Below are 26,718 nucleotides of genomic sequence, written 5' to 3'. Positions count from 1 at the left end.
ACCTTTATCACGCTTTACAAAGTAGACGTGGCCTCTTGGAACAGGTCTTCCTTTGGATCCATTGTACTGAAGAGTCTTTTTTCCTGAGCCACCCAGGGATGAAGATGCTAGGGACGCTGTCCTAACCAGCAAGAATGAATGCGAGATAGGACAACATAACATTAAGAAGTTATGTACTCACCATAACCTTCCACGTTTGTCGTTCATCTCACCTATATTCTTGCGTTCCACCCTCCTTCACTCCTGGAGGATCGGGCGGATAATCTTAAAGATATATATATATATATATATATATATATATATATATATATATATATATATATATATGTATGTGTGTGTGTATGTATGGATATAAATGCAGTTGTTTTTTTTTTTGGAGTCTCTGTTTTCCTTCTTCTTCTTCAGCTAGACAGGCTATGTTTATAAATATGTATAAATAGTATTGCTTTCGCTTACAAACAAGATCTGAGTATTCTTCCCTAAGCATCATGGGATAGGGGTTAGCATTGAGCCAGTGGAAGCTCTCAAACGTTTGTATTAGGCCGAGTTGGAACCGATGCTTAGTTCCAAAACCAACAAGCAAGAATATAGGCGAGATGGACAACAAACATGGAACGTTATGGTGAGTACATAACTTCTTATTTTACAAGGAGCAATTTCTGATATTCTCCATTTGCCAGAGAATATCTCAGCATTCTAGATTATATGGCCTCTACAGTTATCACATTTTCTTTGACCAGACTTCATATGAGGACTCTGACTTCTGCTAGAAGAGTATCTGAGCTGCAATCTCTTATGGTGAGTCTTATCTAATTTTTCACAAAGATAGGGTAACTTTGAGGACAAAGCTTTCATTTATGCCTAGAGTGATTTCAGAATTTACTGTGAGCCAAGCTACTCATCTCCCTGTTTCCTTTCCATTTTGAAAAAAAAACAATAAGGGAGAATGAATTTTACATACTTGCATATTTTATAGGCAACTTAGATACTACATTGACAGGACTAAAATTTTCACGAGTTCTGAACTACTGTTTATTTCTTATAAACGTAAGAAGAGATAGTCAGTATTAAACAAACAATTTCAAAATGGTTACCTCATGCTATTGCTTTTTTGCTGTTTTTGCCATAACAGGCCACTTACAGGCAAGGGCAAGGGGTGCTCTACCAGAGTCATGGCTTCTTCTCTGACTTTTTTGAAAGGAGTGACCTCTTGAAGTACACTAGAGGCAGCATTTTGGTCACCTTTACAGACGTTTACAAAGCACACACGTTAGATTCTTTTCTCTAGATCTGGAGCAGGTTTTGCTAAAACTGTTCTTTTGGGGCTCCTGGACATGGATCCTTTTTCCACCCTCTCTTTCTTTCCAAACACTGGTAATTTACCCATATAGAATAGACTACTAATGATGAATATAGTACAACTGTATGAGTAAAATGTAGCATGACAGTAGATATTTGAATAGATCACTACTGCAGTAGGAACACCCTCCCTTCATCCCCTTCTTTTTATTGCATTTCATGCCAGGCTATGGATGCTTTTATTTTTATTTTCCTAGCATATACCTAACTAGCAATGATGTAGCTTCTCTTACTCCAAGAAAAGAAAACTGAAGGTTTGGCTCCTTGACCCACTGATTTTTACTGCTCTGCATGAGCTGTTCAGAATTTAGGGTGTGTGGAAGATGCCTGAAAACTTTGGAATCTGAATAAGTGTCATATCCTTGGAATGATGTTCAATGTCTTTACTTCATGGGTATAAGGTAGAGAGTTTGATTCTGACCTCATGTTATTGGCTAGACATGGACTAGTCCACAAACTGATATTGTAGTATTTACCTATGAACCTACAATACAACCTATACAGCTTAGACTACTGCAACAGTAATCTATTCCAGTGTCTACTGTTATGGTAAGTTTTACTTATATAACTACGAGTTGAGAGAAAAATCTTAAATTACCCTTTTGGATGGTGTTCTGTTCGGTCCCCTTTCTGCATCCCACAAAAGCTGACATTGAGTTTGATAAATTTGCCACTTTAGCTTGCACTGTAACTGTTACAGCTATAGGGATATTGTTTGTATTTTTTTACTTTATACAAATATACATGATTGTCATAAAATGTTCATATTATCAAAAGTAAATATCTAGGAAGTTGTTGCTCTATATCTTATTATAGCTCAGGTCTGGATTGAAGAAAATGCTATTGATAATGCTTGCCGAAATGTTGATGAGCTCTAGAAAGCAGATAAAGCATATATATTGTTTTAAATTTAAATACAAATGTGAGTTTAACAGTAAGATATTGCAGATTATCACTGTGATGCTGAATTTGTGCTGAACAATTTTGCTGTTTCCACTTCCTGAGTACTAATTGCAGTTTTCAAGATATGTATATCGGCTTTTCAGTTCAGTTCATGACTTTGAGTTTCTCAGTTAAGGCTCATTCAGAATTGCAACCTCTCCATTGCTCAGGTGAAAAGGAATTTGACTTTCCACATCTGAGTTGTTTTAAAAGGTTCAGTAGAATAGTACCCTCTTTTCTACCTTATGAACAAAATTTGAGTGCCACACAGTTTACTTACATACTTGCACTCTCAGGTTCCTCTTTCTGTATTATTTTATTTATTATTTTATTTATTTTACATTTGTTGACCGGGCTAATCTAATTGGATATCAAGAAATTAACTGATTTACATGTGAACTTCTTGAGGTAGTGCTTGAGGTCCTGTGTTATTCTATCTTTGTAAATAATGTGCAGATGCAGATTAGACCTTTCCTGACATAGATGCTTAATTTGGAGAAACCTTATCAATTTAGCTGTCTGTTAAGACCTGCATGCTCCACCCTTTCCATCTGTCTAATCTCTGTTTCCTAGTGTGACTTTCACAGAGGTTCTAACATTCAACTTGTACAGTTCCTACTATCTTTGCAACATCTCCTACATGAATATCATTCTGCTTCCCCTTAAATTATTTTTATTCTCATGTACACTTGAAATTCAGATTATTCATTTGTTTTTCTATCTTTCAGTTTCATTCTTCCATCCCTCAGTTATACTTTATACACCTGGAAAGCTGAACATATGATGTGGAATTAAAACATGTCAGGGAAACTACTTTATTACCTAATACTTCCCTTCCAGTACCACACTAAATTGCTAGTGTTCCAGTCCGCAAGTAAGATGTTGCCTTATTTCTAGAATTAAAACCACATTATCTCAAATATTTTATCATCTTTTTGTAGCATTCTTCAACAGTACATAGTTTTATATTCTTTCTCTGTACATCACATCAATGAACCATACTGTCTTACAAATATGTAGCAGCCCTGTATGAAATGCTGAGGGAGCTATAATCCTGTTCACTTGATGGAACTCTGTATGCCCAGTGAGATTCCCTTTCAGCTGCCGCAGCATGGGAATCTGATACTTCTCTTGTTGCATGGTATGAAAATTCCTTCCTACATCATATCCTGCTCCTTCTAGAATATCACAAATGACCTGTTTATCTTCCTTTCTGCGTTGTGGCTGTTACATGACACTCATTGCCCGTGGGAGTACATTTTAATTATCTCTGTTATTGACATATTGTCACTATACATGTTTCAAAGAGAAACATCTTTTGAGATGCATAACTTTCTCTCTGAGAGTAACTGTATATCATTCCAGAATTTAAAATTTGATACCTCAAACAACAAGTACACAAATGCGCCACCTTAGATGAATGAGCAAAAACCCACCCACCTTGGAAGATACCCACTTAGCAGATGAGATTATTATATTCTGCCTGCATGTTGCTAAATGACAAAATTGAAGCTATTATGTGACTGATATAGCGCATTAAAATTGTTTTTCACAGAATTAATGTGAAGTGATGTAATTTTATTCAGTGTATTTCTTTCAAACTGTATAGTGATTTCCCCTATCCCACCCCCTTTCTCTCTCTCTCTCTGTATGTATATATATATATATATATATATATATATATATATATATGTGTGTGTGTGTATATATATATATATATATATATATATATATATATATATAAACACACACATATATATGGGTTACAGACAGTTGGTCAAAAGTTCCCCTTGTTGAATGGAAAAAAGCCAGTATAGCTGTTCAAAAATCAGCTGATCGAACTTGTCAGCTTTTTTTTGCTCTGCAAGGTTGCAGTACAGAGGGGATTGGGGAATTTGCCCTTTCCCCAGTGTACTTTGATCTTACAGTTAGTAGATTAGTTGGTATACTAGCAGAAGGGTATGGGAGTGCTGCAAGTGGGCTTGCTGTCCTGAAAACAAAAGTTTTACTTTTTTTGCATTAGATTTTAATAGGCTCGTGATCAAAAGTTATGTTTGGTCAGTTGCCTTTTGATATATAGATATCTCTCTCTCTCTATATATATATATATATATATAGAGAGAGAGAGAGAGAGAGAGAGAGAAAAGAGGTGCAATATATAGATGCATATGTATTATATATATATATATATATATGTATATGTATATGTATGTGTGTGTGTATATTTGTATATATACACATAAAGAGAGACTATATATATATATATATATATATATATATATATATATATATATATATATATACATATATAGATAGTAATAGAGATAGATATATACTTATTGAGACAAAAAAAAAAAAATATATATATATATATATATATATATATATATATATATATATGTGTATATATATAAAATCTTTAACTTAAAACCGTTTAAAATTGTTTTAATTGTTATAAGGCATTTTACTGTTTAATGTATGCTGCTGAGATATCTACTGTAGTACACAATGGCCTTAGCCAATATTTCAAACAAAAGGGTAAAACAACAGTGTTGCCAGACGTCATGTGTTTCATGATGGCTAGATGAGAAATAGTTTAGTTGCACAGTCTGAATAAGTTGAATTCACAAAATACTTTGCTTCCGCAGCAGGTGTAATACTCCCATCTTGGGTTCTTGGAGTCTGCAGCAGCCTGTTGTGCCTTTTCATGTATGAACAAGTACTTTTATTTTATTGTGGGTAAAAAGTGATAGCAGATCATAATGCTATGGAGGCAAAGAAGGTCATTTTGTTTGTCTGTTATTGAATATCTGATGCATTTAGTGAATATTTCTGTAGTTTCATTAAAATTCAGATGCTGCTTTAAAGACAGATTACTAAGTATGCTAGCAGCAGGAAAATTAACAACTTGTATCTTGTGCTTGCAGGGCAGTTGGCTTAAATCACGGCTACATGTGTGTATCATCCACATTTGAACAGAGGAAAAAAATACTGATAAAATGCAAATAACTGGAGGTGGAATTAAAACATTGTGGTCATACTTTTATCATGTAACAGTAGATGCTAAGCAGCAGTACTCATGACTAAGTGACAGTCAGAAATGCATTCTTCAGAATATGTTAGTAAATATTAATATGATACGCATTTCATAATACCTGTTTTGATCTGTTTTTCTTTCTGACCTAGGATGAACCCTTCAGCTCACATCTGCCAGAAACTCTTTTTAACATCTCCAGGTTTTTGTTGCATAACTTGACCAAAGACACTCCACTGGGAATCTCCAAAGTGTATCCTTTAAATACAGTTTGTTTATTTTATTTTAATCATTTATTTATTGACATTTCTTAACCAGGAAAGTACTACTGGGTAAAAATCCTTTTTCAGTGGAAATCTGAGGAGAAAAGTTCCAAGTTGCATAAACAAAATTAATGCAGACATTTTTATATAAACAAATGACAATAGTCAGTAGTGGCATGGAATTTACACTGTGTAAGGTTGAGAATGCTAGGTGTGCTGCATTAAGCAAAAGATAGAAGTGAGTTATGAGGACCGGAGTAGAGTAAGAGGAAAGGGTAAATGATTAATAAAGGTAGAGGGACAGAGGAGGGATAGAGAAAATATTGTAAAAAGTAAGTTTGATTTAAATAGAAGAGTATACTGACATATGTTCTTGATGAAGCAGGCTGAGTTGAGAAGGAAAAGTAAGGAAGAATAGAGATGAGGCAAAAACAGTTTGGATCGAGAAGTGAATTATTAGTCCAGTGTGCAAGTGGAGCAGAGCCATGAGTTTTGAAGAACTTGAACATTAGAATATTAGGTAAGGACCTAGTAGTAAATGGGACTGAGTTCCAAATGTTTGCCACACAGTGAGAGTAAAGGCAGTGGCCACCAGCATTACATGGCTTATGGATGGAATAGATGCCAGGGAAGGTGGTTTTGAGAAAGCTAAGAACAGGACAGCCAGGTGGTTTGTTTATAAGTTTATAGGCTATTGAGTGGGAGGTTGGCATGATGGTTAAGGTGTTTACCTTACAGACATAAGGTGCAGGGTTTGATTTTCACATGGGGTAATTGGCTAGGCTTAAAATAGCCCCCAAGGGCAGTTAGCCTAGTGCTTATCTATGAACCTATGAATATTTGGGTTTAGAGAAGATGATGGTATAATTCTAGCCAGTTAAGTTCCTTGATGGCAGAATAGTGATTAGAGATGGCTAGAAGGGGCTTTATTGGCAGGAAATCGTGCATCTTTATTGTAACATTTTTCCAGTTTAGTCTTTATGGGTTTTGGGAGGTTAGTAAATATGGATGTACAGTAGAGAAGAGTGGTAAGTAAGAAAGTAGTGGTTAGAAAAACCTTGGTAGAGTTGGTGAGATAGTTTATTTCTGTACAGCATCCCTAGTTTTTGATGCGTCTTTTTAATGGCATTAAGGATGTGAAGATCAAATTTAAGGTTGTAGTCAATAGGCTGAGTAATTTTATGAAAGACTCAATTTTATGTTATCTAGAGGGGTGATTGTGCAATTGGGTTTCTTTTGGTTTAAATTTTTAAGGAAGATTAGTAGTAATTTAATTTTCTCGGGGTTAAGTAGGAGTTGAGCATTTCTGAGCCAATTGTCAGTGGAGATGAAGTCTTCTTGAGTTATTTGTTGAAGGTGGATGTGGTTGTTAGAGAAGGTGAAAAAAAAGGCCAACCATCTAGTAAATTTAAAGCTAGATCTTGATGCACAGCAGAGAAGAGAGGAATCTCATTTTGAGTAGGAGAAGTGGAAGTGTTGATATGCAGTTGATAAGTGTATACCTTTTGCTGCCCTTTCTAATCCATTGTAATGTCTGAACTTGCAACAGTTTGAAGGCCATTTGCTGTTACCTATCCCATTTCTTCTGCTGCTTGGACCACTTGTCGTATGTGGGGATGTAAAGTTGAATCCATCAGAGTACAAGTCGTTTAATGAATAGCTTAGTATACAGTAATACCATGAGGAGATAGGTGAAGTTTTTAATGGAAGATTAGGCCAGTTGGTGCAGCATCACCTGGAGGTACTGCTAAGAGCCTTGTCTTCTAGCTAGGAGGCTGATGATACAGTGATGCCACTTCAGTGCAAGTCCTGATGAGGAACTTAAACATTCTGGCCTCCAGTAGGTGTCACTCTTGTATCATTAGTACTTCAGTGAGATAGTCTTTTTCCGGCACTTGGAGCTATGACAGGACATTCCATACATCTTAATTTACTTTATCAGCCTGTCAGCAACCCAAGTCTATGTTTGAAACATTTAACTGTTGTTGCAGATATAAATCTAGTCTCAACTATCATAATATGAGAGATGCCTGTAAAGATCACAATATTATTTTAGTAGAAATTTACTTTAATAAGCAGAAGAATTATTTTGAAAGTAAAGAGTGATTATGACTTGTAAGATCTTCTCTTGGCTTTAAATCCCTACCTTAGTGGATTCTTTCACCAAACCTTAAACTGGACTTAATTTTCTTTTCTTTGTTTATTTCACATTTGTTGACCGAAATAGTCCATAGTCCAATAGTCCAAAAGCCCTTTTTCAGTGGAGGCCCAAGGAGAAATGTTCCACAGATATACAAAATACAAGATAAGTTAGAATACATTTTTTACAATAACAAAAAATAAATAATTACAATCAAATAGCGTAGTACAGATTAATACGGGTTACAATCAAGGTTGTCAAAGACAAAATACAAAATAATTAAAATAAATAAATAAATCCTGCCTGGGGGCAGGAGTTTAAACAAATAAGTTAGACCTAGGTCAGGAAGGTATATATAAGGTATGTTAGTCACTCATGAATGAAAGTAGTGGCCATGCCCAGATCCTACACTAGAATGAGAAACATTTTCTTTTAGCATTAGAGTGACTATGACTTGTTAGATCTATTTTTAGCTTTAAATCCCTACCTTAGTGGATTCTTTCACCAAACCTTAAATTGTCCTTCTTTTTCCTTCTTCAAAAATTTGAGGTAGATTCTAATCATGAATGAATCCTTGAAAAAATGGTGGTGCTACACTCATCTGAATCCACCCAGGTTTGCAGGAACCATTTGGAGAGAAATTAAATATAACAGTTTTGGAGAAGATTTTTTTCATGCTGTCTTTTCTTGGTTATCTTCAAAACCTTTTCTTATTAGTTTGCACAACATGGTGGTGGTTGTGTGGCATCAAAATTAACAGGCAAGCTGTTGATCTATTTGCAAGCAAGTAGTTGCAGTCTGGAATATGGTATTGTTTCATCATATTTCACTGATAAGTAGCAAACTTCCTCAGAGACGCAGTGAGGTGGTGACCTAATTTGTCTGTGAATGTCAGGATGCAGCCAGAAGATTCAGCTACTTTAGTCATTAGTTTCTACCGAAGGTAGATGATGAAGAGGAAAATGCAAGTCTCTCCCAACACAATAAGAAAAGGTGTACAGTGGAATTATTTTCCTTTTAATGGAATGATCTATTTGCCTACATATCTCCTTATCTTCTGACTGCTTCTGAGCCTCATTGCAATAGCTAGGTTAGAAAAAGTGATGTAGACATCTCTTGCTCATCTCTTGCTGGCATCTGAGAACCTCTTTCCATGTTTTTGGGACCACTGGAGTCAGAGAACCATTCTCTCTCATTTGGTCGGGTGTCAGGGATTCATTCACAACATCAGTGCTTGCTTGCTTGCTTCTTCCTACATCAGACGCATTTATCGCCCTTGGTCTCGGCTGGGCAGGATGAAGTGTTAACAGTTTGAAGGTATTTTTTTGAATATTCTATCCACTCAGGTTCTAATGCTAAAAGAAAATGTTTCTCTTTCTAGTGTAGGATCTGGGCATGGCCACTGCTTTCATTCATGGGTGATTAGCATACTTCGTATACTTTCCTGACCTTGGTCTGACTTATTTGTTTTGACTCCTGCCCCCAGCTAGGATACCTGCCCACCCCGCACCCCCCCTCCCAGTTCCCCTGTAGGACTGACTGGTTTCCTTCCTCTTGGGGAATGATGATGCTGGTCATCATTTTGGGGAGAGAAAGGAGTTCAGGGCTTTTGGCCCTGCATACTTTGCTCCTAACTGCAGAGGTTTTTTTATATGCCTTAGATTTCACCTAGGGGAAGGGTGTGCAATGATACAAACTCTTGCCCATGATGCTTCCATTCATGGCTTGTTGACATCCTCTTCTCTTGCACACAGACACACACACACACACACACACACACACACACACACACACACACACACACACACACACACACACACACACACGCACACGCACACGCACACACACACACACACTTTGCGACAGTAATGCTGCTGTCCAGCCTCTGACATAGAGCAGTGCAGTGCTGCAAAAAGCCAAACTGACCACCCGTATTAGGCAAGCCTGCCATCAGCTGCTCAAGTCTACCCTTCCACACCAACTGGACCTTTAGCTTCCCAGGTCATTAGTAGATCCTGGGTCACCAGTATTGTAGGGTCTCTCTGCCCTGTTCCAAGAGGATGGCTACTTAGGTCTGTTTTATGGAACTATTAGTATGCATTTCATGATCGTACTTGGCATCTGTAAACTTAGGAGGTAGACTTTGGGATCCTTATAGGTTAATAAAACAGTTTTATGAGGAATTATCTGACATTTTCATTAAAATTCCAACTTCCCTTGTTATGTAAATTTGCGACTGAGGCATTCACTTCCTTCTTTTCTGACTGCATGTTGTGGTATTCAGATTTTTCCTGAAAGGCCCTCTTTCTGATTGCTATTCCATCTGCAGGAAAGATCTGAGAACTCTTTCCCTATTTCCAAATAAATAGAGTTTTGCCAAAGACCAATTCTAATATTCTGTAGAAGGTAGTCTTGAAGCTTCCTTATTCACTTTCATTTTCCCTTGGCACCTAAGAAGAACTGTGAACAATTGTCTTTGTATTTTCCCAGATCTGTGCTGACACTATCTAGTTTGATGAGTGTGTTATTTATGTGATAGATGTAGGTGTGCATCTGCTTCACAAAGAATATAGTACTGCATTTATTTGCATTTAACTTTAGTCCATGGTCCTGACACCATGAGTTACTGAGAGATAAGTTCTTTTAGAGGACACTGGTGCCTTTGGTTGAGCTGGTGATAGCTCTGAGTTTTCAGTAATCAGTAAACTTGATCAACAATAGGCCAGTAGGCCCCCATGGGAGCTAATAACTGAAGAGGGAAAGGTAATAGAATGGGATGAGACCAAAAAGTTATTTGGACTGCGAGCTAAAGACTGCCTTCCCAACCAGCGATTGATGTCTGAGTATAGGCAAAGAAAAAGGTATAGGAGAATCCTAAGTGAAAGACCTGCTCTGGCGGAGTTCTTAGTTGAATGTAGGACTGAAGCTGCTTTTAAAAAAGGGATAATTAGTAGGGAATATTAAATATTGCACAATAACTATTAAGAATCAATTACAGAAAATTAGAAAAAATTTGGAAGAGAGACTGTAAAGGCAATTTGCAAGGGGGCAATGGGAGGAAATATGTATGGCTCCCAAGTATACAACAATGTCCAGAAGATTTAGGATTTTTGCCTGGGATTGTTTGCAAGGGTATTTTTTTTTACTCCAAGCAGACTGCAAAGCAGTTTTCCTCAGGTACACGGCAAATGTTGGAGGTATGATGGAGAAGAAAGCGGCAACTGGAAATATATATTTTGGGAGTGTAATGAGTTGTCACATTTTAAAAATTCCCTACAGAGTATTCCTGTCAGAAGTACTGGGTGAGCAAATGGGTGTCAGGTCCCATGCAACCTGTATTCTTGGCCTTGGACAATGTAGCTTTAACCTGTGCTGCAGTAATGCTGGGTGCCTGGGATTCCTCCAGTATTCTGATTGGTCCTTTGGGGGGAGGGTAAAGCTGGCACTGAATCTGTCAGCCAGTATGTTGGCAGTATCTCGTGGCTCAATATAGGAGGTACCATTGTGCAATAACTCAGAGCAAACCTGGGTATTGCCGTGGAGATTCTTGATATAACTATAGAAGGCTTTGTGGTTGTTTTTAGTGTCTGCCACAATTCTGCCTTCATAGCTGGCTTCAGAGGTTTTGATAGGGGATCTCAACTTTTTGTTGAGGCTAATAAGGGAGCTTTTCCAGTCTTGGGACTTCACCTTTTTCTGCAACAGTTTCTTCCTTCTATTGTAGAGTTTATTAATGGCAGGGTCCCACCAGATTGGCTTCCTTTTTTTGGAGGAGAGCATCTTGGTTCTGTTGGGTATGGCTAGTTCCATGCATTTATGTATGTGTTCGTACAGTGCATTGGTGTATGATTCAGCAGTCATGCATCTGTTTTCCATTAACATGGGTGACGTGAAGTTAGCCACCTCTGTTTTTAGGAGCCCAAAGTCAGCTTTGGAGAAATTTTTCATGGTGGTTACCTTTGCGGGGGGGTGTAGGTGAGATGTGGATTTCCATGTTGATTCGTTTGTGGTCGGATCTAACCAGGGAGGAATTGACTATTGGTGTAGAGCAATGGTTGCCCATATTAGTAATAACCAGGTCAAGGATGTTGCTTCCGCTAGTAGCGGTAAGAAGGAGCTGGTCCAGGGCATTGGAATTGATGAATTTCAGGAAGCGTTGGGCCAGTGTTGTTGGTGCATGAGTAGTTTTCCCAGTTGTTGGAGGGGTTGATGAAGTCACCTACTATGAGTGTGTTGGGTTGGACCCTAATAGTTTCCAGGGTGCTTAAATATAGTACATTGCTAGTTTTTACACATTTTTACTGTGGTTGGGCGGAGATTAGTGGTCAGTAGCTGCAAGTTGATGTGCATTACTGTGGCTTGCACAACTTTTGGTATTCACACTTCACACCCTTCTCACCAGAAGTAGCTGTTTTGGGGAGCAGTCTATGAATGAAAGCAAATAACAGGGTGATCACAATAAAGAGATCATATGATGTGAATATTCATTCAGTCTGAGTAAAACAGTGCCATTATTATGAACCCACGTACTTGCTGTTGAGTTTTATTAAGCAGACAGCTTAAGGTAAATGGTGTACATTTTCCCTTTAGCTGAATGCCACTTTCCTTACAGTGCTACATTGTAGCAAACACTCGTGTGTGATTAGTTATAGGATATGCTGTTCATGTGCTCTTGATAGACTGTGGGCTGAGGATAAGAAAGAAATTATGTATTGTTACTATTATGCAGGAAACCCAGAGTTTCCAGACAGAAGATACACAAAATCAGTAAGAGAGAAATTAGAGGAAAGAAAAATACTTGCACAAGAAAAACTGTCAAAAGCTTCAAATAAAAAACTGTATTCACTAATGCAACATATTTGTGAAACATATTATATAGACCAGGAAACCTTGGGCAGTTTGGAAAAGAAGTGACTGAGGAAGTGAGAAAATATAAAGAACAAAATCTAGAGATATTGCCAGGTCCAAAATATGAAAAAAGAAAGAAAACACCACAGGGGTAATGTACCTCCAAACAAAAACTTTATGAAATCAAACCAAAGGATGGCAGGTACTCCACGACAATCGAAGCAAACCACTGAAAATAGCTTAAAAAATATTTATTTTATTCCACAAAGTAAGCGCTTTCATGTCTCCAAGGACGCTTCTTCAGACTTGAAAACAGTTACAAAACACTCTACATCCATTTAAATATACCTTCACTTCTACTAAAAGCCAATAAAATATCTAATAAAAATCACATGATGTAATCTCTTAGTAAAAGGGCTTAAATACAGTCCTCTTAAACTAACAGCACACATGCATATGGATGATTCTATGTGCATGTGCATATTTATAAAGTTACTAAAATACATGTTCTAAACTTCTTTCATATGAAAGAGAAAATCTATTAATAATCTTATATACATTTAACTTTCAAATCAGTTACACAAACATATCCTAAATTATAAATAACTCCATAAACTGTATATGCACATGTATATAAAAAATGCATATGTACTTTGTGTTAATGAGGCAATATAATATCTAGATATGATTCAATGAACAAAAAGAATATATACATATTAATTATAAATATATATGTAAAAAGATATTAATAATCATATAAAGAAGTACTGATCAGTGATATCACTGGGACTTAATGTTTTAAGGCTCGATCAAGCAAAAATGGTTTCAACAAAACTCTATCATTCAAACCATGTCCCCCATCTGCTTGCAACCTAACTATCCACTTCCCTTCCTCTTTCTCTGTATAGTTGCTAATATTGCCTAACCTCTCTGTAGCATGTATAAGTTTTAAAACTAAGAACTTAAAGGTATGTGTCGTATCATTCTGTAAAACATGTTTAGCTATGGCATTACCTTCATTTTCTCTGCTAATGGCATAAACATGTTCCCTTATCCTTTCTCTAAGTGTCCTGTTTGTCTTCCCTATATAGAAACTACTGCATTTTTGACAGATAGCTAAATAAACCACATTCCTAGACCTACAGTCAGCGTAATGATTAAACTCATATCTAATGTGTGTATCTGGATGTACAAAAAAGTTATTATTAGTTATAAAACTACATTGATTACAATTATGGCAAGCAAAAGTTCCTTTCCTTGAAGAGAGTGACCTCTTCTTATCATTCTTCTCATAGCACAAAATTCTTTTTAGTGATTTTGTGTTCCTGTAGCTAAAGCTGGGGTGTATGCCTACTACTTCCTTTATTTGCTCATCTAATAATAGTATTCCCCAATTCTTAATTACATCAGTTATTGTGTTGTTGCCATTAGTGTAGGGAATAACTAACCTCTTGGCTCCAGGGTTATTCTTTTTACGCACTGTATGTGTATGATTGCTCCTTTTAATATATGGTTGTCCTGTTTTCTCACGTTCAACTTCCTGTAGAGTTTCATGATCCCTATTATGATACCCTCTCTCGGTAAAATCTCTCTGTATATCATTAATAGCTTCCTTATAGACTACATCATCACTTATTAGGCTAGAGCATCTCATTGCTTGATTTCTTACTATATTTCTATGTACATGTGGTGGATGCATACTATTTCGGTGTAGAAGGGCATTCCTTCTACATGGTTTCCTGTAGACTTCTGTACTAATAATCCCATGTTCTTTCTTAAGTAATACATCTAAAAATTCAATCTTATTCTGAGATCTCTCATTTGTTAATGTAAGGAAAGTAGTAGTTCCATTTATATGGGATATAAATTCATCTAAGGTATCTAAATCACCTCCCCAAACGAGGAAGACATCATCCACAAATCTTTTATAATAGTTAATATATTTAGAAAATAGTGTATGATCCAAAAAATACTTGCACAAGAAAAACTGTCAAAAGCTTCAAATAAAAAACTGTGTTCACTAATACAACATATTTGTGAAAAACATTATATAGACCAGGAAACCTTGGGCCGTTTAGAAAAAGAAGTGACTGAGGAAGTAAGAAAATATAAAGAACAAAATCTAGAGATATTGTCAGGTCCATTGGAAGCATGAAAGGTATAAAAAAGAAATATGGACATGGGAAAGAAAGAGAGATCTGATATGGTGTAATATTTATGCAAAGGAAAAAGCCAAATAACTCAGTACAAAAATGCACCCCCAAAGATATTGGAAGATAAATATAGGCAAAGGCATCCATATATGGAAAATTTCACAATACAAAAAATAAGATCACAAAGAGGGAATGTTGAAATTTCACAATACAAAAAATAAGATCACAAAGTGGGAATGGTGAGCAGAAGATTAATAAAGCAGAAGTTAAAAAAATAGAAACTGAAATTATTTATGAAATACCTGCAAAGTGAAGGATTTAGTGTAGATGGTCTAGCACAGGTTATATCACAGCATGATGGAACAACAAGCCCCCCCAAGTAAAGGGAAACAGGAGGAGCAGGAGACATCTGAAGAAGAAATATGGACATGGGAAAGAGAAAGAGATTTATTATGGTACAATATTTATGTAAAGGAGAAAGCAAGGCTAATTAATGCAAAAAGAGTAGCGCCAAATATATTTGAAGAGAAATACAGGCAAAGCCATCTGGATATGTAAAAGTGTACAATCCAAAAAATAATAAAACAAAGAGGAAAAGCAGAAAAGAGGATTAGTAAATGAGAAGTTAAAGAAATAGAAACTGATGTTATGGATTACCTATAAAGTGAAGGATTTAGTGTAGAAAATCTAATTTTGATAAAATCACAGCAAGATAGAGCAATGGATTCCCGAATTAAGGAAAAAACAGTGGAGCAGGAAACATCTGATCATTTGCCATATGAAGATACTTTGGAGCCTTCCACGGGCAACCAGTACTAAAGTTCAGTTGGAGCTGCACAGCAAGGGAAGGAACAGGAAACTGGCAACTCTGACACAGTCAATGTTGTGGAGTGATAGGCCAGTGAGTTCCCATATGAAAGAGCAATGGATGACACAGGATGAAACTGAAGAAAATGTAGCACAGGAAGATGCTCTGGAAATTTCTGTAGAATGCCCACAGGAAATGGGAGAACATAGAATGTGCCCTCAGTTTAGATTAAAATGATCTAAGAGAAGAGTTGTTTGATTTAATAGAGGACAGATATATTAAGATCAATAAAAGAAACAGACTACAGAAAGTCAATAAAACTTAAAAAGTTAGAAGTCTGATAAAATAAATGAACACAGTAATTAGGACTGTTCACAGAGATTCATGTAATATAATAGAAGTAAGTAGGATGTATTACTGTGCAGCTAAATTAATAACAGATAAAGTATTACCACAATGACACAGGACAGAAAGGGAAAGGAAGGGGAGAAATCAAATGCCATCATGGAAGTAATGAACAGAAAACAACTATAAAGTAATTAAGACAAACAGTGTCACTGTTAGAAGAGTATAGAAGAGGGAACACATGAACAAAAGTATTCAGAAAGATAAATGTGATAAAAGCAATGTGCAGTATCAGAACAGATCGGGAGCTACCATGGACAATCGCAAATAATAAACTAAAAATATCAGCATAGGCAGAAAAACTTAGACGATACGCAGATAAATATAAAGGAAAAGTTTAATAAGCAATTTATTGATGACCCAAAAAATGTTTTATAAAGAACTGGGAAACAAGGCAAAAAGAAGTGAAACACCGCTAAGAAAAGAAGAAATAGATACATTTTGGAGAAACGTCTCTGAAGTTCCTGTGGAACATAACAAAGATGCTAAATAGAAGAAGTAAGAAAGAATAAGAAATTCAAATGTACAGGATATGAAATGGGATGAAGTAACGGCTAGAGGGATTGAAACAAATTTAAGAAAAGCTCCTAATTCGAAAACCCCAGGCCGAGATGCAGTGCCTAACTTCTGACTAAAAGTATTAACATCTTTACATGAAGATTTAGCCATGAGTAAGAACTATTTTTGTGGGCACCCTTAACAGACACCAACCTGGTTAACAACAGGAAAAAACAATGCTCCTACTTAAAAGTGAACCTGCAAGCTATCCTAAAAACTATAGACCAATAACTTGCCTTCAGACGACCTCTGAAACTATACACTGGAATTGATGCCAACAGAGTTTATAGTCACTTAAAAGAATGGCAATAGAACAAAAGGGTAATAAACGAAAGTCATATGGAACAAAGGCTCATTTGTTGTTAAAGTCATAGTGGAGAACTGTAGAAAGGGGAAGAATCTAAGTATGAGTTGGCTAGACTACGAAAAAGCATTTAACAGTATCCCACATTCATGGATAAAAGAGTACTTAAAATGTATAGGATACACTGTACTCCAATCAATTACATGACAGCGACCATGAAGCAATGGCAAACCACTTTGTAGTTAAGCCATGAAAGACAAATTATTATTCCAGGGATAAAAATCTAAAGGGGGATATTCCAGGGTAAATTTTTGTTACCACTGCTCTTTTGTCTTGCCCTTAACCCATTAAGCTATCTACTTAACAGATTATGTCATGGCTACAGTTTGGCTCCCAATAAACAACAAAGTCTAAAGACTTTTCATTTTCTGTTTGTGGACGACTTAAAACTGTATAGTTCATCAGATGAGGAACTGAAAGCACAACTGCAAGTGGTCAAAACTTTCTCAGATGATATCAGAATGTTATTTGGTCTTGGTAAATGTGCAAAAGCAACCATTAAAGCAGGAAAGCTGCAGCACCAAGAAAACATCAGTTTGCGACAGGAATGTGATATAAAAGAACTTGAGCAAGAGCGATTTTGAGTCTCACAAGGGGTAATTGGCTAGGCTTAAAATGACTCGCAAGGACAGTTAGCGTAGTACTAAACTATGAGTGTATAAATATTTGGGAACTGATGAAGGATCAACAATAAAACATGAACAAATGTGAATAAAACTTAGTAAGGAATATTTTAGAAGACAATACTGAAAACAGAGTTGACATCTAGGAACAAAGTCCAAGCTATAAAGCAATTTGCCCTTCCTGTCCCAACGTACAATTTTCGAGTGATTGACTGGCCCCAAAAGGTGTTGGATAGGTTAGATAGGAAAACAAGAAAGATGCTTCATGCTCATCAAATGATTTATAAAAATCAGTGCATACCAAGACTATATATTCTTCATTCTGAAGGTGGTATGGGCTTCCTCGAAACTGATTACATGTATAGATCTGCAATTGCAGGACTGCATATATATTTGCTGACCTCACAAGATCCAAATGTAGGGAAAGTTTAAAACGCAAGGAGAATAAGTCTAAGATGACTTCCCTGCTTAGTTTAGCAGAAGCATATCCGTGTGAAGCGGGAATGTAAATCAAACCAGAAGTAAACAAAACTCAGGCAGCAGCTGAATGTGCCAAAAAAATAAAAGAAAGAATATAAGGTGAAGGATCAGATGAGAAGGCAAGAAATGTGGAAAATGGATAAATATAGTTGCAAGTATAGAAAAGTATTGGAATAACCTCATATTGATCAGGCTCAAACACAGGAATGGTTAAGGAGAGGTGGATTTCCAAGATAGTGGACTACATACACGTTGGTTTACAAAGTCCATTGAACATGTGGGAGAAACAGACAACAAATGCAGGTTTTGTAAAACAGAACTGGAAACAGTTGGACATCTTGTTTCTGGTTGTGATATGCTAATGGCAGAAGGACTGTATATTGAAAGGCATAATTATGTGGCAAGACTGTTGCACTGAGAATTGTGCAAATATTATGGTATTGAAGTGGCTGAAAAACACTGAAAACGTGAGCCACAAAGCATTATAGAAAATGATGAAGTTTATATCACATGGGATCACCCATTACCAACAGTTCAAAAAATAGATGCAAGAAAACCAGATGGAGTAGTCCAGGAAAGTAAGACAAAAGAAGCATTGATCATTGAAATTGCTACATCCAGTGACTACAATATCTTATGTGCAGAGAGACATAAAGTTATAAAATAACCAGGATTTACAGGCAGAAATGAGGGCAATGTGAAAGAAGGATATCCAGACAGTTCCAGTAGTAACAGGAGCAATGAGTCTTATAAAAAAGCATTTACAGTCATACTTAGATATGTTACCGATACAAGTAACTCCATATGAACTGCAGAAGGAGTCATTCCTGGGCACATTGTGGGTGCTGTGAAGAGTACTTCTGGCTAACATCAAAGATTGAAATAATACTAATTTCATGAACTTTAATCATGCTTTGACTTAGGAATGGGATCCATTCCCATCATGGTATTAGAAACCCAAAAGACTTAGAGAAATTAAAGAGAGGTGGAACTGAAGTCTGCGTATAACCGCTGGATGTATAATTCTGCATAATGCCATTGCCTTTAAATTTCCTTATTTTCTGTGCTGTGAAATGTTCATATTGGTTTATGGTCTCATCCATTTTCATCTCTTATGTTCTTGATGTGTTAACAATGTGTCCATGTGGACTCCCATCATGTACTATGTGATATGAATGAAAGTAATGTTGCATGGCCATGTGTTGTTCCTTGGACCACACACCACTTTCTTTTGATGCCTCTAGTGCTGCCCTTTGAAAAACTACTAAGGACCTAGAGGCAAGCACATCCTCTGTGACTGTGCAGCTGCCCCTACTGGGTAAGGGAGAAGGCATTGAAGAAGGGACTGGGTGATGCTTGTTCACTAAGCCGCTCTCTAGAGCTTCATTATTGAGGAAGGGACTGTCCTTCAAAAATATGTTTTTCTCAGGGGTCTCTAAGAAAAAGGAAATGTTTATCTTTTCCTAAAGCAGATAAGGAAGATTTGCTGGACTTCGCTAAAGGTTTATTTAAAGTCTTTCGTTTTTTACATGTTGCTTCTTCCCCTATTTTAAAAGGACAGATTTGCTGCTTTCTCTCTCTGATCCCCAGTCTGAAGGGCAGGATTTAGACTTGAGACTGTGTTTCTCAAATTCCCACTCCACAGTATGAGTAATTTGACTCTGAGGAAAGTTATTATTTCATTCCTATTCCCGGAATGAAAGACTTGTTTCAGTGGAAGCAAAAGAAATACTAGAATTCCAGCAGATATATCATTTGTTAAAGGTGGATTTTCCTCACCCTGCAGCTGTTCCTCCTGTGTTGCCAGCCTTAGAGGATGCATTTGCGTGATAGTTAGCCATGTGCTCTCATTAATACTGATAAATTATATAACTTGACCCAGTCTTACAAATGTCTTTTTTGTAACCCCAGGTCAGATCCTGCAGTAATTTCTCTTTCAAAATTGGCTTCTGCCAAACTCCTTATGGCAACTAGCCTTATTCCTTCTGACAAACTGGGAAAAGCCTTGATAGACTGGGAAGAAAGTTTATACCTTTTCTACTGTAAACTTCAGAATAGCGGATTTTCAAGCTTGCATTTATAGGTTTCTGTTGGCTTCCTTTGATAATTGAGAAAGTTAATTGCTGACTTCCCTTATTCAGTGACTAAGACATCTTTGAATTCTCATTAGTATTCTCTGTGTCTTGGGTAACTGACCATTCTCTAAAATGTGTTTATGACATGGCTAATGCAGCTTTAAGAGCAGTTGATACTGGGTCAGTAATAAGATGATATGCAGCAAAGCCAAAGTAGGTGGTGTTTCAATATATGTTAAAGATATACGCACCTCCAGACTGGTCAAACAGTATGACACACAGGAGATGCTCCAGGTGCAGTTAATGGTTAACAAGACTCCTATTCAAATCATAATTAGCTACAGGCCCCCAACATTGACTCAGGATGCCCTTACCACCTATCTGGACATCCCCTTATCTATTAACATTCAACCCTATACCCTGATTCTGGGCAATTTTAACTACCCAACCATTGATTGGAAGAACAACACAAGCCAGAACACAAATGCTCAAAGATTCTGTGACTTCATCAATGCCAATGCCTTGGACCAGCTAGTTGACACCCCCACAAGCAGTGAGAATATCTTGACTTGGTACTAACCAACATAGAAAACCACTGCAGCATCCCCGCAGTGTCATCATCCCTGGTAACATTAGACCACAAAGTGGTCACCTTCCAAGTCCCTCCCCCCAGCTAGGGTTAAACAAAAAAAACTTCTCCAAAGCTGATTACAGCCTCCTGAGGGAAGGTCTATACAGCTTCATAGCCCCCTCCCCAACAGTAGGAACCAAACCTACACCAAAGTATTATACAGCCATTTATATAAATGCATGGATTCAGCAATACCTGACAGGACAAAATCCTCCTACTCAAGGAAGAGTAAACCTGTCTGGTGGACATCAGCTATAAATAAACTTTACAACAAAAGGAAACAATTGCTGTCCAGGGCCAAGAAGGAACAGGTGCCAAATTGGAAGCAATCTCTCCTTGGCCTAAACAGGCAAAATAAAGGGTATTATTGAAGTCCTCCAAAGCTAACATTGAGTCCAAATTGGCATCATTTTCTAAAGACAGTCATAAGGCCTTCCTCACATACATGCACAATCTAAGGGCAAACACCCAAATCTGCTTAGAACTGATGGTCAAGGGCACCATGTACACAAAAGCTGTGGATATAGCCAACCTGCTGGCAGGCAAGTTCATTGAAATCTTCACCCCTCTGTCCCCCATCAGTAATCCAGGATATCCCCAGCACCTGCTTGTCACCCCTTATCTCTAGGGAACAAGTCATTACTGCCCTCTCAAAGGCTAAAAACACAGCTTCCATGGGACCCGATAACATCCCAAGCTGCATCCTGCATCAACTCAGGTAGGAACTCGCAGCACCATTAGGCACCCTATTCAGCCTAAGCCTGAGTACTGGTTTCATCCCAGCTGAGTGGAAGATGGCCACTGTCATTCCTCTGCACAAAGGTGGAGCATCCACTGATCCAGGCAGTTATAGATCCATCAGCCTAACTAGCCTGATTTGCAAGGCCATGGAACACATTATCATGGAACACATTAACAAGGACATCGGCAACCTCCAAACGCTTTATTCCACACAGTTTGGTTTTGTCAAGGGGATATCATGCCTGCTAAATATGGTAGACTTCTTTGAATCAGTCACCAAAGCCATGGAAGAGGGGAAGATGGTGCATGCCACTTATCTTGACCTGGCCAAGACTTCTACACTATTCCCCACTCGGGCATAATAGATATACTGTCCCATTTTGGCATAAGTCCGTATGTGACCAGATGGGTAGCTAATCACTGATTGAGCTCAGTCAGTCAAAATAGGGGAAGCTACCTCAAGTGGTAGACCCATAATGACTAGCGTAACTCAGGGATCAGACTTGGGGCCCCCGCTGGTTGGGATATATTTTTCCAAGGTGCAAGCCAAAACCAGAGGTCTATGGCTGATAAGGTTTGCAGATGACTGCAAGTTGGGTGCTGTCATCAACTCCTGTAACTCCTGTAGTAATGTAAACATTCAAGAGGGTCAAACCCAGACAAATGACTGGTGCCAAAAACACAACCTCAAACTAAATGCCAAAAAATGCATCATCATCCCCTTTGGAGAGAGTGACGTTTCCACAAATTATCACATTAATAACGTCCTAAGCGCAGGCAGTTGTGAAGGACCTGGGCACCCAAGTTGACAGCAATCTAACCTTTGACCACCATGTTGCCTCCATTGTACTGACAGCTTTCTACATGGCTCACCTCATTAGTAAGGGTATTTCTTCCAGGAACAAGGAAGTCCTAACTTCCCTGTATTCCTCCCTTATCAGGCCCATCATAGAGTATAATGGCCTTTTTGACATGTACCTTGCAAAGCACATGTAACAGCTGGGAAGACCACAGAGGTTCCTGACCAGGAGAATCCAGGAATTCAAAAATCTATCCTGCATGGATAGGCTAAAAGCCCTGCCCCTCTGCTTCATCTCATACAGACTTCTCAGAGATGATCTGTGTCTGGCATGCAGAGCAATCTCTGACCCCACCTTGATGAAATTGCTGCATATCCGCAAGCTAGCCTCCACTCGCTTGACTCGCACGAGAAAGCTCAACTTGGTCTGTGAAATCAGTAGGACTTGCTGGCAGGACAGATTTGTCTCCCGGAGACTTCCCCATCTGTGGAATAGACTCCCTCTCCACATCAGGCAGAGTACTTAATTATCCTTCTTTAAGAGGAACCTGGATGACTGGATGGGAAATAGAAAATACACCCCTGGGGTTCCACCTGTGTCCCTGCTGGACAGGGGTATCAGATGCTGACTTGTGGGAACATGGGCTAATTTATTGGCTAGGCCTATAAGGGCCTCAAGGCCAGTAGCCTAGTAACTTGCTATGATCCTATGCAGGGCTACTTTCTCAGAATTTACCAGAGGATGCCAGAGCTGAGATCCTGGATACTCACCAAATAATGAGGGGTTATTTTTTCCTTCCTGTACTGAGGTCCTTAAGATGTTAGAGGAAAGTGGAAAGGTTAATTCACAGGATTACCTAGATTTTTTTTACCTTCCTTACCAAAATGTAATAGAAACTTTTCTTCCAGTTCAGGTTCCTTTTTCAGGAAACAGAGGAAGAGTTCTAGCAAGGTATAGGCAAACAAAATTTCAAAAAGCAATGGTAGGGAGGTCCAAAGAAGAAAGTAGGGCCATTCCAAAACCAAGGACTATCTAAGGAAATAGACTGACTATATGCCACTTCATGTGCTTTCCTCTCCCCACCCTGGCAATCCTATAAAGATTTTCACAAGTCAAGGTATTCTTTTTCCTCTGTGGCACTGGATAACTTCAGACACTTGGGTTCTGAGAATCATTCAAAATGGACACAGCTAGCATTGAGACTTCCTTCCCCTTTTTCAAGGGATTTGTCTTCATCCAGCCAGTCAAACCTCCCACTTCCACCCTATTATAGATCAGATGTTGTCTTTTCCATCCATCACAACCTGTGGATTATTTCATCCAACATGGATCCAAAGCTGACACCTTCAGAATCTTTATTCTTGGAGCTGTGCCTCCTCTGCCCATAACTCCCTGCTCTGTCTTCCCACAGATCTCATTTGCCACCATTGCCATCAGATTGTGGTCTGAGAACACCAACAAAAAAGTATCCTATTTTTGCAATTATTTGCTGTGATTTTTTTGCCTCCTGCACCTTTTATTAGTATTATTGTTTGGAGTGATAGTTTGAGTTTAGTTTAGTGTGTGAAAGATTCAGATTGTAGTGTTTTTCCTGTTAGGTAGATAAGGTAGCATTTTAGATGTGTTCTGTCTTTTCTAAACAAAGAAACAAACAAAAAAGGGTTTTCTCTCTTTCCTCTTGTTGGTGTGATATCTTAGTAGTAGAAGTAGATTTAGGGTTGTAATTAGTATAGTTGTCATTATTACTGATGCTCTTGTTGTTGTTAAAGGAAGTACTAGTCTAGCTTCTTGTGGGCCATTTTAAGCTTAGGCAGTTTTCATCAAAGATGAAAATCAAAACCTGTACCCTGTCTCTGTGAGGTAAACAGCTTAACCTTTATGTCAAACACCCCCCATTATTATTGTTGTTGTTATTGTTCATATATTTTACCGTGAGTTGGTATGGATAAAGCTTCACAAAGTGCTCCCACAAGATTCCCCTGATATACAAGTCTACTACTTGAGTGCAGCACACTTAGACATTGTATGTCAGATATACACTTTGTTTGGTGCCAGGGTCCTGACTGAACGGTCTTCTTCAGCCCTCAACTGCTGCTTCTGTCTTTGCCCCAGTAAGAAGCCAGAAAGAAGAGAAAAAGAGAAATCCAAAGAAAAAGAGTCATCCATGTCTAAGGCTAATCATATGGAAGAGTGCAAACACTCTTCCTCTTCCACTGAGGGCCAGGTGTACCCAAAAGTTCATTGACCTTTGGCGTCTCCGGCTTCCAGTCTGACAGGACATTCAGTGACACCACTGTCCTGATCCCCTATTGTAGCAGCCCTGGACTCTGAGCCCTCCAGTTCTCTGACACTTAGTATTCCCTGCCTCATCCCTTTGAAGGATCTTTCTGTGTCTTTGGGAAGGGTTCACTCCCCCGTTTGTCTGATTATCCCTGTGAATTTTTTTCTGGAACCTTCTCGTTCCCTCACCTGGATCCAAGCATCACTGTTTCAGATCTGGACTTCAGATCTAATAGCCAAGTGATTATCTAAGCTCCCTTCCATGGATTCTTCGAAGTCCACTAGCGTCATCTGATTTGGAACAGCTGATGTGTTCCTTTCTCCAGGCTCAGATGGACCTAGGAATCCTCCCTGCCTCCTTGGCCATGAGGCCTGAGTCTGTGGCTTCTTCAGTTCTGAATCTAATAGTTTCTGTTCTGGTCCCTTGGTTCCAGGGATACCAGGCCCAATGATCCAGCTGCACCCCTCCCCAATTGGTACCAATGGCTTGGCTTTATCCAGTGCCAACCTCCTTGGTGTTCTCGATTCCAGCTTTATCAGAGCCAAGTGCATTTTGGAGCTGAGGGATTGGAGCCAACTCCATGGGGTAGAGGTTGACCTTCCATGTTTCAGAGCCATCCCTTCCCTGGGTGTTTTGGCCCTCGATAGTTCGGTACCAATCTCAATGTCAGAACTGGCTGAGTTGGTGCCAGGCACCAGTTTCTCTCTTGGGTCTTCTGATCTGAGGAATGTCTGTTCTGGTCATCTTGCTTTTTTCTTGGCTTTCGACACTGTAGAGAGGATTCTCTTCTGTTTGGAGGCTTCATTTCTATCCTGATCCCTTCCTCAGTCTGCTGTACTGGCTGCACATCAGCTGGCTCTGTCATTAGGAATCGAGGCCTATCTGCAGTCAGGGCCTCTCATCTCTCTTGTGTCTCTGCTTCTTCCATAGGGAGGTGCATGGGAATAGTAAGTGGAAGCACTTGGTTCCCCTGAGAGGAATCCCTCATTGAGGGTGTTAACCTTGATGAAGAGGAAGGCTCCCCGAATCCCCCCCACAAAGACATTTCGTGTGGCAATTTGTTGAAATTATTGAAAGAATCTGGGAGTGGACCACCAAAGCCCCTCCGCTGGTGGAGTCATTTTTTTTCTTGAGGCTTTTGGTGTTGGCCCATCCATGTCCCGAATAGTTCCCTCTCTGGATGCCCTTATGAATCTGGTTTCTTAAAGGGTCTGTCGAGAACATAATGTGGTGTAGACTATCTCCAGGAAACCCGTGAAAGTGTTGGTCCCACCTGAAGACATACCTCACTGGAACAAATGTCTGGCTGTGGATGCCATTGTGGTTTCACTGCCCAGTAAGAAGGACATCTCCAAAGAGAGTACTTCAATCCATCCACCCAGCAGAAAGTCTTAGGCTTTGGATCATTTGGGTGAAGTGTAGATACACTTCAGCCACATTTAAGTGCAATAAATTACCTTGCCCATTTCACAAGATTTCAGAGGGACCTTATCTCAGAAGTGTCAACACTGGTGAAGACTCAACAGCCACTGGACTTGCAAAGACATTGGAGGCTCAGTTGTCAAAGATGCAGTCTGTATCTAATGTTTCCATGAGGATGCTGTCCAGTGGGCAAATGGCACATCCCCTGTGGCAGGCAGTGGTATCACTATGAGCTGTCATGCTTGGATGAGCTTGTACAACTTTGCTGACTGCTTCAAGGCATCCTTTGTCAATGCTTTGTTTGATGGTTCCTCACTTTTTGGCCCAAAAGTCAACAAGACATTGACTAGGGGTGAGCAGGATGGAAAGATGCTGTGACTGTCTGCCATTGGGTTTCACTTCTCTACCCCTCAAAGGTTCTTTTCAAGGAACCAGAAAAGTGGGAAGCATCTCTTTTTTCATGTCACAGCAACCCTTCTAGGACACCCCTAGTGGTGGTTCCCCTTGAGGCAGAGGAGGTAACTACAATGGACTCTGCCCATGGAGCAGGGGAGGTCTACACAACCAAGGCTTCCATGGAGCTTTCTCCAGGAGGCTCTTCCAGTGCCCCTGACGGGTTGCCCAGCTGCTACAATCTGGGGACATCTAGCTTTCGATCCAAAAGCTTGGGAGGACGTCATGTTAAATGTGTGGGTATTGAGAGCTGTGTCCAGTAGTTATATAGTTCCCTTTTTATTCACTCAGTTCCCTTTTTATCCACTCCATAGAGCTCTCCAAAGTCCCTTCCCAAT

At 38.7% G+C, this 26,718-nt stretch overlaps 1 protein-coding gene across 1 annotated transcript in view; it reads left to right on the top strand.

Annotated features, from left to right (window-relative positions):
- The window catches only part of IFT122 (intraflagellar transport 122), a 2,412,356-nt gene that overhangs the window by 1,856,929 nt on the left and 528,709 nt on the right, over nucleotides 1-26,718 (top strand). Inside the window, exon 23 of the mRNA XM_044078630.1 lies at nucleotides 5,488-5,588. Within this exon, the coding sequence (XP_043934565.1) occupies nucleotides 5,488-5,588 (101 nt within the window). The remainder of the gene's footprint in view (nucleotides 1-5,487; nucleotides 5,589-26,718) is intronic.

The sequence above is a fragment of the Protopterus annectens genome, chromosome 7.part1, assembly GCF_019279795.1.
Source record: "Protopterus annectens isolate FY-2018-M chromosome 7.part1, PAN1.0, whole genome shotgun sequence".
In the NCBI taxonomy this organism is placed as follows: Eukaryota; Metazoa; Chordata; order Ceratodontiformes; family Protopteridae; genus Protopterus; species Protopterus annectens.
This window is presented reverse-complemented; position numbering and strand designations above follow the sequence as displayed.